Source organism: Equus przewalskii, chromosome 9 (genome assembly GCF_037783145.1).
Source record: "Equus przewalskii isolate Varuska chromosome 9, EquPr2, whole genome shotgun sequence".
NCBI classification, from domain to species: Eukaryota; Metazoa; Chordata; class Mammalia; order Perissodactyla; family Equidae; genus Equus; species Equus przewalskii.
The window spans coordinates 7,042,587-7,054,653 of record NC_091839.1 but is presented as its reverse complement, the minus strand read 5'-3'; the positions used below and the strand labels follow the sequence as shown (position 1 = coordinate 7,054,653).

The 12,067-nt window shown below is 52.4% G+C and overlaps 1 protein-coding gene across 2 annotated transcripts; it reads left to right on the top strand.

Annotated features, from left to right (window-relative positions):
* Window positions 1-1,151: 1,151 nt before the first annotated feature.
* Window positions 1,152-11,251, top strand: PRODH2 (proline dehydrogenase 2). 2 transcript variants are annotated; one of them, XM_070632677.1, is made up of 10 exons: window positions 1,152-1,437; window positions 1,514-1,710; window positions 1,799-1,937; window positions 2,022-2,108; window positions 5,542-5,622; window positions 5,703-5,858; window positions 5,932-6,098; window positions 9,447-9,557; window positions 10,001-10,086; window positions 11,025-11,251. In XM_070632677.1, the coding sequence occupies exons 1-10, from the start codon at window positions 1,264-1,266 to the stop codon at window positions 11,207-11,209; spliced, it is 1,383 nt and encodes a 460-aa protein (XP_070488778.1). In that variant the 5' UTR covers window positions 1,152-1,263; the 3' UTR covers window positions 11,210-11,251. The 2 variants fall into 2 exon arrangements, with proteins under 2 accessions (XP_070488778.1, XP_070488779.1); XM_070632678.1 differs by lacking the exon at window positions 10,001-10,086 and having other exon boundaries at window positions 1,157-1,437.
* Window positions 11,252-12,067: the final 816 nt, after the last annotated feature.

The following is a 12,067-nucleotide window of genomic DNA, read 5'->3' as shown; positions in this document are numbered from 1 at the left end:
CTGTGAGTCCTTCTAGTGACTCATGGAACTGGAGGTGGTTCGGGGAAACCCCAACACAGGGGTGATTAATGGCTTGTACTTCATCTGGAGCACAGGCACCAATGCAATTGTGTATATGCAGCACTTAAGGATCACAGCCAGTACTTACTGAGCACCTACTCTATACCAGGTTGTGTATTCAAGAACTCATTGGATCCTCATAACAACCCCATGCGACTGACATTATGATTGATTTTTTTACTTTTATTGTGAAATGTATTATACCTTCAGGAGTACAAAATTTAGATGGATGGCTTTAAAAAATAATGTGAACAACTGTGAATCATCATCAGGTTAAGAAAAAAGGACGTAGAAGCCCCCATGTGCCCCTCCCCAGTGGCAATTCCTCCCTTCCCCCAAGGTAACTATCTCTCTGACTTTTGTGACAATCATTTCCTTGCTTATCTTTTCTTTATAGTTTGACCACTCACGTATGTATCCCCAAAACTTCACGGTCATTTCATTTTCCCTGCTTTCAAGTTTATTGACTAGAATAATACAGCATGTCCTGTTTGACGTCTGGCTTCTTTCACTCAACATTATGTGTGTGAGATTTACCCATGTGATTGCATGTGTCAGTAATTCATTCCCTTTTCATCGCTGTATAGTATTCCACTGTAAGAAAAAAAAATATATATATATATACCACAATGTATTTATCCATTCTCTGGTTGATGGAGATTTGGGTGGTTCCCATTTGGGGCTATTATAAACAGTGCTGCTATGAAATCCCTTCCTGTACATGTTTCCTGACTTATGTTCAAGTGCTCTAGGAAATGTATGTAGTAAGAAACAGCTGGGTTATGGGTTATGTGCATTTTCAAATTTATTCGATAATGCCACACTTGCATTTTAAGATGAAGCAATGGTAACAAGAGAGGCTAGGTAACTTTCCCAAGATTACAAGGCCAAACTTCCTTGCTGCAGAGCCCACCCTCTCACTTAGCACCACTGGCACATGGTGGGCCGCTCATAATTGTGAGCCATGATGCTGAGAGTTGTTGGGGCTGTTATTGGGGGTCTCCTTTCCTGACCCGCTATTCTGAACTCTGTTCCCATCAGTTAATAATTAACTACCCCCCAAGGAGCCTGTGATCCCGAAGCTTTGCCTTTCCTTGGCTACTGCCTGGTTAATCTGTCACTGGTCTGGCCGGGCAAGGGGCACTTGGTAGACCTGCTGCCCCCAAGCCCCTTTACCCGGTGTGGAAGTGGCCAGGCATCCTGATGCTCTGGACGTGCCGAGTGCTCTGTCCCCAAGCCGGCCCCTCCGCTGGGGGCTGGCAGCCCCTCAGCTTTGACGGGGGGGCCTTCCACCTCAAGCGCACAGGAGAGCTCACACGGGCTTTGCTGGTGCTACGGCTGTGTGGCTGGCCCCCTCTGGTCACCCATGGGCTGGCGGTGAGCAGTGACCCTGGGGACTGTCCTAGAGGCTCCCCAGGGCCCAGCTCTGAGCCCTCGCTCCCTGTCACCCCAGCTCCAGGCCTGGTCTCAGCGCCTCCTGGGCTCCCGGCTCTCGGGCGCACTTCTCCGAGCATCCATCTACGGGCAGTTTGTGGCTGGCGAGACGGCAGAGGAGGTGAGGGGCTGTGTCCAACAGCTCCAGACCCTCTGCCTCCGGCCCCTGCTGGCAGTGCCCACTGAGGAGGAGCCGGACTCGGCTGTCAAGATTGGGTGAGTAGGGGACCAGGGCCTGGGGAGGGGGTAGGACGGCAGGAGGGGGTTAGTGGACTCAGGGACCTGACGCCTGCTGGCTGGGCAGTGAGGCCTGGTACGAAGGCAACCTCAGCGCCATGCTACGGTGCGTGGACCTGTCACGAGGGCTCCTGGAGGCCCCTGGCCCGACTGGGAACATCCTCATGCAGCTGAAGATGACGGCGCTGACCAGCACTCGGCTCTGTGTAAGGGACGGTCAGGACGGTGGGGGAGGAGGGTGAGGTGCCCATTGAGTCCCCCTCACTACCCCACCCATCACCCCATTCCAGAGGGAGCTAACCTCATGGGTCAGAAGGCTGGGGGCTTCCTGGGAGCTGAGCCCCGAGAGGCTGGCAGAAGCCATGGACTCTGGGCGGGTAAGGACCTCAGGCTAGGGGACACTGGATGGTTGGTGGGGAATGTCGGGGGCAGAGTCCCCTGGACCTGGAAGCAGCAGGCACCTGCAAGCAGGATGTTCTAATGACCACTGCTTCCCAGGCTGGAGACAATCAGAAGAAGCGTGGCTTGAGCCCGGGGGCACAGTCAGAATGGATGGGATACAGGCCATTGTGGGTTCCAGGGGAGGCCCCTGGGGCTGGGAGCTTTTAGCAAACAGAAGAAAGCCTATCGATCTTTTAGCAATCACTCAGATATGCTAGTGTGTACTGGCTGGAAGTCATCATTAGACCAGTAGGGTTTTGGTTCATTCATTTCTTTTTTTTTTTTTTTTTTTTATTTCCGTATTCTATTTCTACCCTCCCTGCCACTGGCAACCCCTTCACCCTGTATACCATGGATCTCTTCATTATTGTGATCTTGTTTTGCCAAGTGTATACTGTTTGGGAGCATATTTTTTCCAACATTTTATGAAAATGTTCAAACATATAGAAAAGTTTAAGGAATTTTACAGGGAACGCCCATAGACCTGCCATCGTGCACATTTAACTACATGTGCTTTAAATCGTACCTGTCTCTCCCCATCCCTCTCTCCGCCCATCAATCCACACTTCCTCACAGATGCTTCAAGATGTGCATCACTAACTAGAGCTGGACAGTCACTTACAGGACTTGATTTCTTCTCCGGTAAAATTTATACACAAGGAAATGCACACATTGTAAATGCACCTTTCAATGAGCTTTGACAATACACACACCTGAGCAATTCAAATTCCTGTCAAGTGAAAGCACGTTCCCATCCCTGCAGAAGCTCCCTCCGGCCCTCCTCCATCAGCCTGGGGTGTGTGTAAAGACGCACACAAATGCTGCTGTGTTCTCTCTCCCGTTCTGTTTCACACTTTTCCCACCGAGCGCTCTGACTTTAAGATCCATCCAAGCCTCTTTGCATACATAGAATTGATTGCTTTTCATTGCTGTTTCTAGCCGTGAGGTTCACCTCTCCCGGGACGGACTCCTGGGATGGACACCCGGGTGGCCTCGGAGTTCCCCCACCCCAAACAATGCTGCAGGGGACATGCTGATGTTTCTTTTTTAAATTTTTACTTTTTATTTTTTTTTTTTTGCTGAGGAGGATTCTCCCTGAGCTAACATCTGTGCCAATCTTCTTCTATTTTGCATGTGGCCCGCCACCACAGCATGGCCACCGATGAGTGGTGTACGTCTGTGCCTGGGAACTGAACCCAGGCTGCCAAAGTGGAGCACGCTGAACTTAACCACTATGCCACCAGGGCTGGCACTTAATTTTTAATTTTGAAAATGTGTCCCAGAACACATAGAGGCAGGATTTGCGGTTTCAGAGGATCAGCTTTGGAGGATAACGTGTTTTATCTCTTTATGAGATGTAGTGCACTCACGTGGGGACAGTGATAGTAACTTCTCCCCAGGGAGGTTTTAAGGATGAAAGCCCCCGCCAGGCTGGCACCTGAGCGGGGGGAGCCTTCCTCCTCCTCTGTCATTTGCTTCCTTGGCTTCCTCAGGACATCCCACCTGGTTTTCCTTTTCCATCCTGCTGGCTCATTCTCAGTTTGTCTTAGGTTTTTCTCTGCTCATCTCTTAAATAAGAGGTTTCCCAGGGCTGGGTCCCGGCTCCCTCCTGCCTCACTCTTTCTTCCCCTCGAAGGGGCCTCCCCACCTACCCCCACAGCCTCAGTTTCCCACCCAGCACTAATGATGCCCCTGTTTCTGTCTCCAGCCCCAGCCTTTCCCATGAACCTCCTGGACATGCCCCAGACCCTCACACCTACCAGGCCCTATACTGGTCTCTGTGTCTCCCCACACCTGCCCCTCCTTCCTGTCCCCATCTCAGAGGCAGCCCTACCTCCCCCGATCTCGGATCTGAGTCTCCGCCCATCCTTGGTCTCCACATCCACTGGTTCCACAGCACAATTCATGACTTCCTGTGCCCTGCCATCTCCCCAGCCCCTGGTGCCCAGACGGGATACGATAAATATATGTTAATGAAGGAAGGAAGCAAGCAAGCAAGCGATTTTTAAACAATAAATTAATAGCGGAGAACTTACTGATTGCTTACAATGTGCCACTGGGTCTTAAGTGCTTCGTACGTGTTTGGGGAAACATTCACCCACTGCCCGTGAGTGGGTGTTGAGGGTGATGGTTAAGAATTCTAAGAAAGAACTGAAAAGAAAGGCTAGAGGTCTGTTTAGATAATAGTAAGCAAGAATGGAGAGTGTCTTTGATGGGGTTATTAGTAGACAGGACGTGGCTGAGGATGTCTCAATAGAAACCTCCAGAATTGAAAAGCATATAGAAAAAAGACTGAAAAAAACCCAAACAGAATATCTAAGATCTGTGGGCCAACTACAAAATGTGTAACATATGTGTAATGGGAATACCAGAAGGAGAAGAAAGAGAGAAAGGAACAGAAGAAATATTTGAAAAAAATAATGACTGAGAATTTCCCCCAAATTAATGTCAGACACCAAACCACAGATCCAGGAAGCTCAGAGAACCCTACGCAGGACAAATGTCAAAAAAACTATACGTAGGCGTATAATTCAAACTACAGAAAATCAAAGAAAAAATTTTGAAAGAAGCCAGAGTGATAAAAAAACACCTTCCCTATGAGAGAAGCAAAGGTAAGAATTACATCGACTGCCCAGAAACTACGCGAGCAAGGAGAGCATGGAGGGAAATATTTAGTATTGAGAGAAAAACCACCAACCTATAATTCTTTACTCTGCAAAATTATCCTTCAAGTGGGTGGCCCCATGGCATAGTGGGTAAGTTTGGTGCGCTCCACTTCAGTGGCCCAGGTTCAGTTCCCGGGCTCAGACCTACACCACTCATTGGTGGCCATGCTGTGGTGGCAATCCACATAGAATACAGAGGAAGATTGGCACAGATGATAGCTCAGGGCAAATCTTCCTCAGGAAAAAAAAAATTATCCTTTAAAAGTGAAGGAGAAATAAAGACCTTCTCAGACAAACAAAATTGTTACCAGTAGACTTGCTTTTGCAAGAAATATGAAAAATGCATAATAAAATTTACAATGTTAACCGCTAAAAAAACACAAACCAAAAAGACCAACTGCATGAGGTAGATGCTACTGTCATCTCCATTTCACAGAGGAGAAAAACTGGGGCCCAGAGAGGTGTGACTTGCTCAAGGCCACACAGTAAGTGGTGGAGCCAGGATTCAAACTCAGGTTCTGGGTCTCTTAACCAGGGTATTATAGCTCAATAAATAGCATCTATGTGATACATAGCTGGCTGCTTTTCAGATTTCTAACAATTTCTAAACTTTTTTCCCTTCCTGGGGGTGGGGGAGAGGAGACTCCGGCCCTGGAAGGGTCCAGTAGCCCTGACTGCTCTGCCTCCCCTGCTGTCCCCCCAGGGCCTCCAGATCTCTTGCTTGAATGCCGAGCAAAACCAGCATCTCCAGTCTTCTCTGAGCCGCCTGCACCGGGTGGCACAGGTAACACCTTCTGCAGTGGTCTGGCTGTGCTGCCCCTGCTGGGCGCCTGGGGTCCGGATCACAGCCTCTCTCTCCCCCAGCATGCCCAGGCCCAGCGCGTGCGGCTCCTGGTGGATGCTGAGTACACCTCGCTGAACCCTGCCCTGTCTCTGCTGGTGGCCGCCCTGGCCGAGCGCTGGAACCGCCCCGGGGAAGGCGGGCCCTGGGTGTGGAACACCTACCAGGCTTATCTGAAGGTGCGTGGTGCTTCGGGGGGCTGTGGGCTGGGGTCCCAGCGCCCCGCCCGAAGCTGCCTGTGTGCCCCACCAGGACACACACGAGCGGCTGAGGCGGGATGCTGAGGCTGCAGACAGGGCCGGCCTGGCCTTTGGAGTGAAGTTGGTCCGAGGGGCGTATCTGGACAAGGAGAGAGAGGTGGCCCGGCTCCAGGGGACCCAAGATCCCACTCAGCCTGACTACGAGGCTACCAATCAGAGGTAGGACTGGGCCAGGCCGGCCTCTGAGACAAATAACATCTCACTTTTAGTTAGAACTCACCACCCATGATGCTGAGCGTCCCCGTGGGTCCACATGTTACTCCCTCTCCTTGGTCCAGGACACAGTCAGTTCCCACCTGAACAGCAGCTTGCTCCTTGTGCTCCCTGCTCCCTCCTTAGTCCTCCCCTGCCCAGTCTGTTCCCCACATGCACCCCTCCTGTTCGTTCATAGCTGAGTCAAATCATGTCCCTCTTCAGTTCAAAATCCTTCCGCGGCTGCCGCCGCACCCTCAATAAACCCCAAATCCTTACAGTGGCCCACGAGGCCCGCGGATCTGCTCCCGGTCGCCTCTCTAACTCCTCCTCTTCCCACCCTCCCCCTCGCTCACTGACTCCAGCCCCTCTGGCCTCCTTGATGGTCCCCAGGGCCTTTGCACTTCTTGTTCCCACCGCCTGGAACTTTCTCCCTCCAGACAGCTGCATGTTCAGTCCCTCACCTCCTTGGGTCTTTACTTATTGGTCCCCCCTCAGGGGAGCTGCCCTGCCCTCTGTGTCAAAAACTAGAACACCCACACTCACCCTCTTCCTGGATAGACTTTTCTCTTTAGCACACATCAGCAGCTGAGGTTCTGTGTAGTCTCGTGTTCAATTGCTCATTGTCTGTCTCCCCAGCGTGGGCCCGGGGTGGGGGCGGGGGCGGGGGCAGGGGGTTCCAGTTTGTTCACTGCTGAACCCCCAGGGCTTAAATTGTGCTGCTGCACGGCAGGGGCTCAGTACAGACCTGTTGAATGAATAAATAAACTATCCTAAGCAGTAGGTACTATTATTATCAACCCTACTTCAGAGAGGAAGAAACTGAGGCACAGAGAGATGGAACACTTACCCAAGGTCACACAGCTAGTAAGTGGCAGGACCAAGATTTGAGCCCAGGCAGACAGGCTGTAGAGTCTGCATTCTTACCCACCTCAGATCACCCTGTGCAGGCGGCAAGATGTGGGTGAGCGCCCCAGACCCCCAGGCCACGGCCCCGCAAAGAAGGAATTTATTCATTCACCACACACTCGCCGACCGCCTGATTTAGATCAGGAAATGTGCCAGACCCTGGTCGCAGTAGCAACCAAGGTGGCCCCCAAGCCCTGTCCACTTCACAGTGGGTGGAGCAGAGGTCTGTGGGGCTGCGGGACTCGCCCAAACTTACAGGGCAAGGGGCCCAGCCATGGTCGGAGCCCAGGTCTGCACCCAAGGCCTAGGAGGGCTCCTGGGCACATTTGTGTCCCAGAGGCTTAACAACTGGCACCCTTATTACTTTTTTTACTGAGATATAATTCACATACCATAAAAATTCACCATTTAAAAGTGTACCGTTCAGTGACTTTCAGTATATCCACAAGGCTGTGCAGCCATCACCATGTCTAACTCCAGAACACTTTCACCACCTCAAAAAGAAACCCACGTCCATCAGCAGTCACTCCCCGTTCCCTCGTCCCCTCAGCCCTGGCAACCACTCATCTACCTCTGTCTCTGTGGATTCACCTGTTCTGGACATTTCCTATCAACGGAATGAGACAACATGTGGCCTTTGCGTCTGGCTTCTTTCACTCAGCATGATGTTTTCAAGGCTCAGCTATCTATCAGCACCTCCATCCTTTTCATGGCTAAATAATATTCCATCGTATGGGAAATACCATACTTTGTTTATCTGTTCATCAGTGGAAGGACATTTGGATTGTTTCTACTTTTTGGCTATTGTGAATAATGCTGCTGTGAACATTCATGGACACATTTTTTCTGTAAACATATATTTTCAATTTTCTTAAAAGTTCGGTTCTCTAGGAGTGGAATTGCTGGGTCATATGGTGATTCCACATTTAACTTTTGGAGGAAATGCCAGCTGGTTTTCCAAAGTGGCTGTGCCACTTTCCATTGCCACCAGCACGACGTGAGGGTTCCAGTTTCTCCACATCCTCTTCAGCACAGTACTATCAATATCTTAATATAAATTTTGAATAAATAATAAATCCACAATTAAAAAATCTAAATAACATGAAAATGAACACATGACATCTCTCTCTTCCACCCCCATCCCCATTTAATCATGGAGTCTCTGTGCCCCGCAAGGTAACCAATTTTGTTTCTTTCTTAGATGCATTTCCTGAGTCCCTGAATGTGTATTCAGGCAAACACAATGATTTTTGAGTGTGTTTGTGCAGAAGGCATCAGGCCCACACACTGCTCCTTGCTCTTCCACTCAGCTGCTGATCTTTCAAGCAGAATAGTCCAGCGATAACAGGTCCAGGCCCTGAAGCATCAGACAGCCTAGGTGCAAATCCCAGCTCAGCCACCTGTAGCTGTGTGACCCAGGGATAAGAGACTTAACCTCTCTGAGCTTCAGTCTCCCCCTCTGCAAAACGGGATGACCAGAACACCTACCTCACAGAGTTGGTTGGAGAATCAGCTGAGTGAACGTATGTGCGTCTGGCAGGACCCCAAAGGAAAAGACACCAGGGGGGTTAACTGAAGGAAACTTCATGACAGGACTATCTGTGGTGTGTGGGCAAGGTCAGGGGAACCCACAAGGAATGTTGAGGCACCCAGAAGCCACAGGAATGGGAAGCTGTGAGGACCCCTGGGCTATAGCTGAGGAGGTGTGGCCAGACTCGGGACAGTCAGAGTGGGCCAGGGAGGGGCCTAAGGGCGACATACCCAAGCTTTCTGTCCTCTGGACCTCTCTTCTCCTGCTCATGAGTCCGTGGGTGATGCGGGAGGTAAAAGCAGCTTGCTGAGGGCAGAGAAGTGCAGAGAACAGACCTGGAGGGCAGTGCAGCAGCACCAGGGTCGCACGTGAAGTCCACGGGGGGCCCCTGGCCACGGCAACTCGGGAAGCGTTTGCCAGGCTCTTTCCCTTTCCACGTGGGTGCCACAGCGTCGTCGTTCTGTTTACCGCCGTGTGGTACTCCACCATCCTCTGCGTGCCATTGTTCACCTCCCCTCTTACAGACACTTGGTTATTGCTAATCACGTCCTGTAGACAACGCGGCAGTGAGCGCCCTTGGGTAAATGTCATCTTGTGTGTGCGATGTGGCCCTTTGCTGTGAGACTGCTGTTGTCCCAAAGGCTTTGTGTACACCCTCATCTCACTGCATCCTCACAACAGGGCTGTTAGGTGCACTCGAGTTAGCAGAGGAGAGTAAGGAGGCTCAGAGAAGGTGCAAGTGGAACGGAGGTACCTTCTGACTCCGGAGTCCTTGCCCTTAGGCACCGCACCTCCTGAGGACAGGAACCCCCAGTCCCTGGGGCCTGACCCACACTTACCAGGTGCCATAAGCTGAACGGAGCATCTCCCTGCAGTTACAGCCGCTGTCTGGAGCTGATGCTGGCCCATGTGTCCCACCGTGGCCCCATGTGTCACCTCATGGTGGCTTCCCACAACGAGGAATCTGTTCAACAGGCAACCAAGCGGTATGAGGTGGGGGGATGGGAAAGAGGTGCCCACAAGAACGCCCCTCCCTTCCTCTCCCTTGCTCACAGTCCACGGGCAGAGGGCAGTGGACTCAGAACAAGGAGAGGGGCGGTGCGGGGCGGGGGTGGTGGGGTGGCCAGCAGTTCAGAGGGCTTCTGGGGAGGATATTCAAAACGTTTAACCCTTGCTATGCTGTAGGTCCGAGTGGCCCCAGCTGCACTAGGCACCGCCTCTCATTTGCTGGGGCCCGAGGAGGTCGAGGGTTCCTGGGAAGGAGCTGGGACTCACTGGGAGCTGTCAGGGGGCTCAGTGGTCACTTATCACTGAGTCTGGAAGTACTTCAATATTCAAGTAACTGGAACAGTCACATGGGTGCGCAGCGGCTGAAGTTCAGCTCTGGCTCCACCCACTGTGTGGATTGATCACGTGGCGTTTTCTGTAGCATGTGGGAGCTGGGCATTCCTCTGGATGGGCCTGTCTGTTTTGGACAACTTCTGGGGATGTGTGACCACGTCTCCCTGGCACTGGGTATGTGAATGGCCCATTCCCCAACCCCACCCTACGCCCTACCAGCCCCCAGGCCTCATTCTTCCCAGCCAGACCCCTTCTCCCATCCCCAGCAATTCTGGGCCAGGCTCCCATCCAGACCCTGCAGCTGCCCAGCTGCCAGACCCTTCCAGATAGGTCTGTTGTTCCCGTAGCTGAAGGCCTGAAGCCTGTGTCTGCATCTGCTGTCTGCGACTTCTGCTAGTCCTTGGTCACGGCGTCTTGGTTTCTGGGCCTTTGCTGTCCTCACCCTGTTGCTCCCCAGGGCCTCTGTGTTTTCTTCCACCAGGCGCTAAGGGGTACAAAACCCCTGTACCCTAAATTCACAGTTGAGGCTTCTTGAGACATCCCAGGGATGCAAATTTGGGCTGGGAATATGTGAGGGGACTAATACATGGCCACGAGCTCTCAGAGATGGTCTCTGTTCTCTCCCCAGCTCTGCCTACAGTCAAGGCCAGCCCGGGGTAGGGGGTGGGGAGACGGGGGACCGTTACTTCTTGTTAACTCTGACGGTGCAGATTTTGGGGTTTCAGCTTAACTCCTTAACTCCAGAAGTTCTCCTTTAGGACTCTCACCCCACTCAGGCTTTGGGGCTCCATTTCTTTACCCCCTCAACTCTGAAGTCATCAAATAACGGCTCAATTTTGCCCTCAGGGCAGGAGTGCTTCTGGTGCATCCTTTCCTTCTCTGAGATCTCACTTTCTCTTAATTCTTGGATTAGTAAATTATTCTCTTGGCAGCATTTTAACAACATTGAGAAGTTTTTAAAAACGTTTACCTCAAGTTTTTTTCGGTAGGGAATTTTGTCCAACTCGCCCAGTCTGCCACGTTCTCAGAAATGGAAGTCTCTGTTCCATATAGGGTCTGGGGAAGCCTCTCCCCAAACATGACCCCACATCCTGCCAACACTCTCCCCCCAGGGCAAGCCGGCTACGCTGTGTATAAGTCCATCCCCTACGGCTCCCTGGAGGAGGTGATCCCCTACCTGATCCGGAGGGCCCAGGAGAACCGGAGTGTGCTGCGGGGCGCCCGCAGGGAACAGGAGCTGCTCAGCCAAGAACTTCGGCGCAGGCTGCTGGGGCGGGGCCTAGGCGGACCCCGTTAGCACCCGCAGGGGTCATGTGGTCAATAAAGGTCGTGAGCTGCTGCCCTGCACTGAAGTCCCTCCTTAGGGCAGGGGGAATCCCAACCTCAGCCAGCCCCAGCTAGGGGGCTCTGCAGCTCAGGAGAGACCCTTAGATGACCCAAGAGCACAGCAAGGGCATGGATCAGAGACTAACGAGGCCGCCCCACAACCCTGAGGCAGCCTAGCCTGCGATGGACCTGTGGTCGCTCCACGCAGCCCGTCAGTGGCCGATGTGGGAACTTTCCTCACTCCTGTGGATGCCCAAGCAAACAGCACAGAGGAAGAGTGGACACTGAGGCCCCAAAGTCAAGAGGCTGGGCTAAGGCCACACATCCAGGGAGGGACAGAGGGAAGAGCCAAACCATCTCTGATTTAATAAGCATTTACCAAGGCTCCTTCTGAGCCAGGCTCTGAGGCAAACAATGCTGGGGACACAACAGTGACAGACAACCCAGGCCCGGCCTCACAGGGCTCTCAGTCCAGCAGGGCAGACAGATTCATCTTCAGACAGCGACAGCCCAGAGCGGTCAGGGCTGTGATGGGGGAGCCCAGGCAGAGCAGCAGGCGATGTTGGGGAAAGCATGGCGGCTGTGGGGAGGCCCGAGGAGACCCTTGGTGATCAAGAGGGCTTCCCAGAGGATTCATAAGAATAACCGAGTGAACATCGAGAAGAGCATTGAAAGAGAAGGGCCCTGCCGACAGAGCGAAGTGTGAGGCAGAAGGGGAGCCGGGGACAGGATGGAGCAGGCAGGGCCAAGTCATGCAGTCTCAGCTGCCGGGTTATAGGGTCTGGGGGTCGGGAGGATTTCAAGCAGATGGGGACGAGTCAGCTGTGGC